General features: G+C 32.7%; 2 protein-coding genes across 4 annotated transcripts; both read right to left on the reverse strand.

Moving 5' to 3' along the window:
* Nucleotides 1–655: 655 nt before the first annotated feature.
* On the reverse strand, nucleotides 656–1374 carry LOC108325768 (uncharacterized). The gene has a single exon (XM_017558856.2). It carries the CDS (start codon nucleotides 1297–1299, stop codon nucleotides 769–771), a length of 531 nt encoding a protein of 176 aa, XP_017414345.1. The 5' UTR covers nucleotides 1300–1374; the 3' UTR covers nucleotides 656–768.
* A 1780-nt stretch (nucleotides 1375–3154) lies between these two features.
* LOC108326419 (protein S-acyltransferase 8) lies at nucleotides 3155–7772 on the reverse strand. Of its 3 annotated transcripts, none has more exons than XM_052874113.1 (6): nucleotides 7454–7772; nucleotides 5641–5814; nucleotides 5306–5491; nucleotides 4571–4882; nucleotides 4215–4448; nucleotides 3155–3997 (listed from the first exon to the last, which is right to left on the reverse strand). In XM_052874113.1, exons 2-6 carry the CDS (start codon nucleotides 5641–5643, stop codon nucleotides 3494–3496), a joined length of 1239 nt encoding a protein of 412 aa, XP_052730073.1. In that variant the 5' UTR covers nucleotides 5644–5814; nucleotides 7454–7772; the 3' UTR covers nucleotides 3155–3493. The 3 variants fall into 3 exon arrangements, with proteins under 3 accessions (XP_052730073.1, XP_052730074.1, XP_017415409.1); XM_052874114.1 differs by lacking the exons at nucleotides 5641–5814; nucleotides 7454–7772 and adding an exon at nucleotides 7396–7421 and having other exon boundaries at nucleotides 5306–5385; nucleotides 5472–5491; XM_017559920.2 differs by lacking the exon at nucleotides 5641–5814 and having other exon boundaries at nucleotides 7454–7771.
* Nucleotides 7773–9116: the final 1344 nt, after the last annotated feature.

A 9116-nucleotide genomic window follows, 5' to 3' on the forward strand; every position in this document is an offset into this window, starting at 1 on the left:
ATAATATAAAAAATTTATATGAATTATCTTTTAGTATTTAATTTTGTAATTTTTTAGATGCACACATTTGATAACTTTTCATTCTTTTATATAATTATTTTACTTTCATTCAATTGTTATTTCATATTCTTATAAATATTTATATAATTAAAAGTTATTTATTAATATCTAACATTGAAGAAAAAAATCCTTTCTTTTTAATATTTAATATTTCATAATACAATATTTTAATTGTTTTAATTTTTATAAAAAAAATGATTTGATAACGTAATATTTTATTCAATATTAAGAAAATGTTTATCTTTTGATATATAAAAATTTGGTATAAACAATGCTACTCGTCATTATTTCTTAAACCAACGTTATCATCAAGATACGATTAACTATAGACTTTGTGCCAGGTGCTCTCATATAAATATACTTCCTGATAAAAAGAAGACTTTATTTTATTAAGTCAAGGAATTTTGTTTTTACTCACTTTCTCTTCATATATTATTAAAAAAAATCTTTAATTTTGTTTTTGCTTGTTATCGTGTCGGGGTTTATTTTCTGATAAACAGTTATTTCTAATCCTTCTAAAAATGTTATTTTCTTAATTATGTTGCTTTGTATTTAAATTCAGTTTAGCCGTGTGTCTGTAAATATAAAGCAAAGATTGAGTAGAAGCAACAAGTTTAATTTGATTAATGACTTGCACTCCCCCACACCAAAAAATATATATATATAGCAACAGCCCACACTTTGGCTTGAGCATGGTGGCGAATTCACTTAATCACCGCATTTACTGACGGCATTGAAGGCCAAGCTGCTGAGGAGGAGTATTTGGCGGTTAAGAGCGGCAATGGCAGGGTTGTTAATATTTGCTGAAGCCAAACCTCTGTCACAACAATCAGGTCCGTCACCAGCAACTTTCGCATCATAGCTAGCGGTTTCAGGATCATCTTTCAACTCTCCTAAGGCGCTCTTGAAAGATTCAACCACCCCATCGTAATCGAAATTCGCACATTGCACTATGGCTGGACTATTGTCCACCTGAGCCAACTCCTTCAGGAAGGCTTGACCCTCTGATCCCTTGCTCACAGCCCACTCTAGGGTTGCCTCTGCCAGATCTTGGAAGCTTTTTGCACTCACGATCTTAGGATCGGCTTGCTTTAGCAGCGCCAAACACCCCTCCTTGTCTTCGAAGCTTTCCATGCAGATCTGTTCGGCCAACCCTTGTTCACCCTTTGCTGCCATGGGAGAATAGGAAATCATCACCAGACACAAGGCCACAACAAAGCAACGTGTTGAGGAACTCATTTTGTGATGGGGTTGCTTTATTTATTGGTCCCTTAGGGTTTGGTGTGGGGGAGTGAGTACTTTGTTCAACATCAATTGGAATATTTATATTGTCTTTAATTCTAATTTAGGTTAACGCTACCTGTTTTTAGGAACCTACAACCACTCCTTACCGTGCTTAATTAAGCTAAAAAAAGTCATATAACAAATTCGTACTATAAAAGATATAATGCTTAGCTTTTGGTTCAACTTTTAATTCAACTTTACAAACTAGTTAAATTCACTAACTAATAAAGTGACTATGGTAAAATTTTGTTCATCAAACAGTTTTTATTTTTATTTTTTTCTGTTATATATTTTCTCTTCGTATATATAAGGTGACGACGGTTTTAGGTGAATTCCGAAAGTCAGTCCCGGAAACGAAAATCGAAAAAGAAAAATCTAGAAACATATTTTTCTTTTCTGAAACAAATTTCTGAAATATATTTTCTATTTCCGGATTAACTTTCCAGAAGTAACTTTCAAATAAGGACAAAAGTGGAAATGAAATATATTAATAGAGTGAAGAAAGGAAATGATAGGGTGCAGGAAACAACAACCGAAAGAAAAAAATGCGAGCCCAAGTACAGAGGCTCGAGAATCTTCGGACCTAACTCTCGAAAGAGGGTTACTCGCTGCACCCTCATATTTTTTTAAATTCTAAAACTATTTTTTATATTTTAAAATATCCTACATCTTCTCTTTTTCTCTTGAAAGGATGTCGACATCTGTTGAAGAAAAAATTCTTAATCCGTTTAGTTTTTTTTATTTTTTTAAGTTTTTAGTTTTTTTAAGCTTTTAAATTAATATATAAACATTATTTAATTTTTTTAAAAATTATTACTTAATTATTTATAAATTAATTTTATTTTATTTAATAAAATAATTATTATTAATTTAATTTATGTATTATTATTTTAAATAATAATTAAAATATTTTTTAAAAATTTATTAAAACGGATACGTACGTGGTAACAACCGTAAAGTTTTTTTCTTTTTAAAGTTTTTAGTTTTTTATTTTATTATATTTTAAATTAATATATAAATATTATTTAATTTTTTTAAATTTATTATTTAATTAATTATAAATTAATTTTATTTTATTTAATAAAATAATTATTATTAATTTAATTTATGTGTTATTATTTAAATAATAAAATAGTTTTTAAAAATTTATTAAAACGGACGTGGCAGCATCCATGAAATTTTATGAAATTTTTTCTTTTTAAATTTCTAGTTTTTAATTTATTATATTTTAAATTAATATATAAATATTATTTAATTAATTTAAAATTATTATTTAATTATTTATGAATTAATTTTATTTTATTTAATAAAATAATTATTATTAATTTAATTTATATATTATTATTTAAATAATAATCTAAATAGTTTTAAAAAATTTATTAAAACGGATGTGGCAATCCGTTAACGGATGTCGCCATATCCGTTGAAGATTTTTTTTTTTTTTAAATAAAAACAATAAATTAAAATATAAAATATGTGAACAGACAGATGTCAACATCAGTTGAAAATGAAACGAATGTTGACATCCGTTTTAGAGAAAGACAAAATTAGTATGAGATGATACAGAGAGTATTCGATGGTAGTGGAAGGAGCAACTGCTCTCTCGAAATCTATGCAGGTCCCAAGTCAAGTCCTGATCAACATAATTTATTAAGATTGAAAATGGCTCTTGAGCAATGCACCAATATGAAAAAACCACATGGGCAATAGAGATTCTAAGGCCGAATGTTAAGACACGTTGAACAATAAAAAATCACTCACAATCACGTCAATGGCAAGGTAAAAGCACTTACAACATCAAAGGGTCCAGTTTTACCGTACCTAAAATGCAGTATATGTAGAGAAGCTTTTTCAGTATCATAACTGGTTATTTACACAAAGAATAAAACCAGGGAAAGATGAGATCCATATATTGGACTGTTAAAAATAAGGAAAAAAGGGATAAAAAAAGGACAGTGGGTCTCAAACAAATTACATGCACGCATTTATATGCTTTCCCAATGAACTAGGGTTACCACAAAAAAAGGTAGGCTAAGTTTTTATACCAAGTTCCAATCTTTCTTTTCCATCTTTAGTATCCAAGGAACCCCACATCATATATGGTTGATTGATGCCATTAAAAATATTGCAAGAGACAAACCACAACTCCTCACTGGCGCATTTCCTTTGAATAGTTTCTGCTTTCTGTGACATTTGAATTGGCAAGAACCTCTTGGGCAATTTCCCAGTTTCCACTCCTGTCCCAACTTGAGTGCCTAGCATCTGATCGAATGGTGGGAGCTCGATGATCTGAGGACAAAATTGAGTCAGGTTCAGATGTATGGTGGGGTGCTCCATTGCTCCCTCTGTCTCGAATCTCCTCGTCAAGTTCTTCAATGTTCCTGCGCTGTGATATCTTCAATAGGTCTTCACCAATGTCAAGATCATCTTCAACCTTTGGGCGCCGATCTCCACCCAAGCCGTCATCTGGGTCACGAGGCCGTGCAATGATAGGAGCCAATGGCCTTGGTACCTCCTCTCTGGCAAATGCCCTGAAATTGTTCCTTGAGGGCTTTACTTTAGTGCAAAACATTTCCAGAAAATTATTCAAACAACCCCGGTTAAAAACATTGATCCTGCTGTCAGCTCTGTACCGGAAGTTTTCATAGGTAGTCTGCAACACAAGAGACACTGACCCAGTTGGTAAAGATAATCGTGTAACACAAGAACACTCCGGAAATAACAATAGAAGATTTTTGATAAAGTGGGGTGGAATTAGTACCATCAAGATCATCCCTTTTAACTTTCTTTATTCAGAGTTAACAAACTAATCTAAAGGTACACTAATCCATGAGAATGTTAACAACAAATGTCAAAAAAAATTGACTGACCTGATTTGTGCCTATGAGATATAAATGAAAACCAGTTAATCCACCAACAAACCACAGAGAGATGAAACAATAAGCCATTAGTATCACAGATGCAGGGGATTCTTTCATTGCCTTCCAAACTGTGCCGTCATAATTATCCATCAGAACCTTGATGTAAAGAGCTGAGAGGGAAAACACATAGATGCACAGAATAGTTGCTGAAGAAACAAACATAAAGAAGTAACGATAGTTCCTCTGCACATTGGAGAAAAGGCCAACAAATACATCAGAACAAAGAAAACAAGTAAATAGCACCCTCCGATAAATAAGAAAAATGGTATCATAAAATCAAGAGGTCATGCTGTCAACTTTCATACCAGACCAATGCACTGGCCCACCCAGGGGCAATGGTGATCAAAACGCTCAACACAGTTATTGCAAATGGAGCAGTGTGAGCAACGAGGAGGACGATACAGCATACAAGTCTCACAATATTTCACCCTTACAGCAATGCCGTTGACTACAACTTCTTTGGTTCGAGAGAACTGGAGAGTTGGTGTTTGCCGTCCAGCTCCCCCAACATCAGCAGAGACAGAAGAATCATAACGAAACTCTTCTTCCGGTGGATGAGAATTCCTTGGAACAATGCCCGGATCACCAGAGGAAGTAAGAAAGAGAACCGCCAGAACCTAAAAACATAGGCTGTGAGATTATATAGTGACACGCTATATGGAATCAGTAGAGAAAATCAATTTCTTAATAGTGAAATGCTATTACCATTAAACCAAACAGCTTTGAACTTTTATCTAGCAAATTAAAAACTATTAGGGAAAAAAAACATGGATACATGATGAGTTGAGTTTATGTCAGTGATTTAGTTTAACGAAGCACACTTCTGCAGTTCTCGGTACTGGCTCATAAGAGGTATACAGGAAGATGGACAGCATACGTGGTGAACAGTCAAAAGTATGTTTTTCGTTGTGGTAGCTTGCACTAAATTTGGACTTCGGAACTTAAAATAGACCAAGCTAAAACTATGTATACAAAAAGATAAAAAAAAATAAAAAAAAAATAAAAAACGAACAATAAAATAAAAAATTAGCTGAACTTACATGAATAGTAAAAAGAATAGCCACTGCTAAAATAGCATATCCAGAATTATATGGAGAAAATTCATGCCTGAGATGCCTTGCTACACATACACAAAAGATTATAAGTGGAACAATAATCAGCAACAAGGTGACAAACAGGGACCTAGCGTCTGGCCCAAATACCAACCTCCCTCCGCATATGAATTTCTGCAGAAGATCATGAGAAAAGTATTAACTACAAAGTACAGTAAAAGTTAAAAAATTGTAGAAAAATAGTTCGTGAAAAAACTAAAACTTTTGATAGACAAATGAATCCCATAATAGCAGAATGATACATCATTTCAAGAGGTCAATACCATACATTAGACAGGAGAATAATGAATCCTCCTGTCCTATCAAAAACATAAAGATCCCAACGAGGCAAACTGGCCCAAAAATGCAATGTGTTCCAACACTTTAGTAAACAAATGATCGATCCCTTGAACCAGCCATTAACCAAGCACCATCACAGGCACAATCCTATCCTACAACTGTAAAAGGAAAAGAGATGATCTAGATGGCATTTCGTGGCAAACAAATACACAGAATACCATAAAATTTCACACTTTTTGTGCCTTTCAAAACCTTCAGGGCATATAAAGAGAAAAGCCAGAGACCATTCGGCAGGTGTACCACAGAATTGGCCATCTATAGTATTATCAGATTATTTTGGCATATTTATGGCTACACGCCTCTATTTCTTTATGAACTTCAATAGTCCAGCTACCATTTGATGAATGTGTCCATGATCATCTCATAACAAATATTATGCAAACTTTGAAGGTCATTTATCTCTCTTGTTTCTCATCCTATTTTACACCTTTTACGTAAAACAAATAAGCACCAAAAACATGATGAAACATAATCGTCCTTTGCTTATCACCTGTCAGATGACCTCTTGTAGGCTGCAGAATAGAATAATTGATATAATGGAGCTGCAATCATTATGTAACATCAATCTTACACTTTACAATACCATCAATATTACCAGCCATCATCCATTATAAAAAAAAAGTAATGTAACAGCCAATAGCTGTACAGACAACTACTTCATGCGAGAGCAAGGAATGGGGACATCAATTTCATCTTATCTTAAAAGTAATTACTTTGACCTTGGAAGAATGGCCATAAGCTGGTAATAACCACATAATATTTCTCATCCTTCCAGAACTTATTCTACCCCAAACCACTCATATCACACCAAACATGGGAATAGTAGACATCTGTCTGTGCTGCTCAAGTGGTCCATCCCACATTCTAATTTAACCCGATCAATAATCTATACATCAACTTTACAATTTATCTTTCCCCAGGAGTCACTTTCCCGAGAGGATTAAAAAATCTTTCGTGACAACTCTATTCAGAGGACAGAATCACAAAAAATTATTTGAAATAAATTTCATCCTTCTTAGACAAACCGAGAAAACATAAATAAGAGAAGAAAAGGTGCTACTCAATGATTTCAATCCAAGGTCTTAAATTACTTCATTATTTTTTTTTTAAGCAAAACTATCATAGTATCATTCAAAGATACACATTGGAAGGGGATCAAAAGCCCAAACTCACTATTGTGTTTAATTCTACCTTTATTTTCACCCTAAAACTAAAAACACAGCCTGAGGAAAAAAAATAGTAAAAATTTTTGAGGGGATGAAGGCCAAATTTTGCACTTCATAAATTATTTCCCCAAAAGTCAAAGCAGGCTAATTGAGCCTAACACTTACAAATAATTAATAAGACGCAATATTAAAAGTATTGCAGCAGATACCTTTGCCCTTAAATAATCATAAATCAAACAATGGAGTTGAAAACTAACTGTAATCACGCACACACAGCTCAGCATTTTAAGTTGTACAGTCCCACCAGAAAATAACACATAACCCACCCCAACCCCAGTACTAGCTCAACTTTCAACGCACGTCCAACTTTTAATTTTCAAAATAAAACATGCTCCAAGTAAAAAACACAAAAAAAAATCCAGCTCCAACTCGACATTCCTGCAACCAAAACTACCCGAGAAATTCAAAGCCTTTAGCACCAAGCGAATCAAAGAGCCGCGAACCAGAGCATACCCAGATGGCATAAAAAGCTAAAATTGCAACGAAGAAGAGGACAAGAAGCAAACTTTACATTACTTCCTTTCCAAACTTGGTACACGCGCTTTGCAGCCATGAAGGATCCTTCTTGGCTGGCACACTAGGTGAGGAAAGAGTTGGAGAGGTGGGAGTGGGAAGTGTTCATCTTACTCCCATTCACGCTCCACAGAATCGGAGAGAGGGTCAAAATTTGTGGGCTCGGTCTGGAATGCGATGGAAAAGCTTCACTGAAAAGAAAAAGAAGAGAGAGAAAAGGGAGTGATTGGGTTTCCAGAGATGGCGGTTTCCGAGTTTGGAATTTTGGATTTGCACTGAGGAATGTTTTGGGGGAAATGAAAAGAAAATTTGGAGTGAGTGTGCGCGGCTATAATGTATTGTATTCAAGCCAAATCCAAGTGAAAAATAATTATGAAATCTAATTTTTCAACAAGCCCTTTTTTTTAATCTTCCACTCTCTTTTCATTAGACACTTTTTTATAATTGGATGATTATTAAATCAATTTGTTATAAACTACAGTAAAACTTACTGTTAATTTAGAAATAGCATATTTCTTAGACAACCTTTTTTTATTGAAAACACCTTTCACTTTTTATTTACCAAATTTATTAGACTTGCTTACTTCTTCACAGAAAAATTAAATCTCAAATGTATTTTAAAATAATAAAAAAAACATTTTCTTACATTTCTTTTTCACTGGAACAAATTCGTGCTAAGTTTTACAAATGAATCACATATCATATTCAATCAAATATGCTAAATCTTGACCAACACCCTTTTATTGGTAAAAAAATTCACTAAAAATATAAAATTAAGAAAGATAATCATTTAACATACATATATTACTAAAAGGTTAGCTTCAATACATTGTCATAAGATAAAAGAAATATTTGTAAGAATTCTCTAGTGAGATCTAATACTTATTGAGTTTTATTAATAGTGTAAAAAATATAGTAATTTGAAAAATAAAAATACCAAAAATGCAAGAAATATTGTTTTAATAGGTTTGTCTTGTTTTTATTTTGGTTTGATTTCATCTTCTCACGTCATTCTCTGTGGGTGTGACTGCGAACTCATTTTTAGATATTCACTTGCCAAATTTACTCTGGACACGTCAGCATGTGGTGGGTCCCGGATTCAGTGGCATGATCCAACGCTTCTGATTGAGATTGATATACTCCCCACCACACCACTCCTTTCTTTTTCAAGGAGTTAGGTTACTCAAGGGCACTCCGGACAAAACCAAAAGACAAAATGTTACATTTAACCAAAATATTATTCAGTGAAATTTTGTCATCTTCTGTGTCAGAATATAATTTCATGAACCCCTTTCGATAATTTTCAACTTTAATTTATTTTAAAAATTATAACTTATTTTAATGGGTTAAAATCAAGTAAAATCCACTGACTGTCCTCATTTTGTGGTAATAGTCACTTTCTTTCACTTAAATGAAATTGTTATTCTTAAGTAATTTTAATCGGTATTAAAATGTTTATTTTTGTCTAAAAATTAATCAAAACTGATATAAATATTTTTATTATGAGGATAATTTTGTTATGATAACCTCTTACTCACTATGTTTATTTTAAGCAATGAGTTTCCTTATTTATAAGTAATACTAGTCAGTTGAATCATGCTAAATTCTTATTTATTTAAATATTATTTGTTGTCGTATAGTTATGAGTGCAAAATATCCTT

Source organism: Vigna angularis, chromosome 3 (genome assembly GCF_016808095.1).
Source record: "Vigna angularis cultivar LongXiaoDou No.4 chromosome 3, ASM1680809v1, whole genome shotgun sequence".
Classification (NCBI taxonomy): domain Eukaryota; kingdom Viridiplantae; phylum Streptophyta; class Magnoliopsida; order Fabales; family Fabaceae; genus Vigna; species Vigna angularis.

Bases quoted from the DNA above. Each gene is read 5' to 3' on its own strand.
- LOC108325768 (XM_017558856.2), bottom strand. From the start codon at position 1,299: ATGAGTTCCTCAACACGTTGCTTTGTTGTGGCCTTGTGTCTGGTGATG.
- LOC108326419 (XM_017559920.2), bottom strand. From the start codon at position 7,495: ATGGCTGCAAAGCGCGTGTACCAAGTTTGGAAAGGAAGTAAT. The intron at 5,492-7,453 runs GTAAAGTTTGCT...GATCTTCTGCAG, and splicing joins AAGTTTGGAAAGGAAGTAAT to AAATTCATATGCGGAGGGAG. The intron at 3,998-4,214 runs GTCAGTCAATTT...CTTGTGTTGCAG, and splicing joins ATCTCATAGGCACAAATCAG to ACTACCTATGAAAACTTCCG.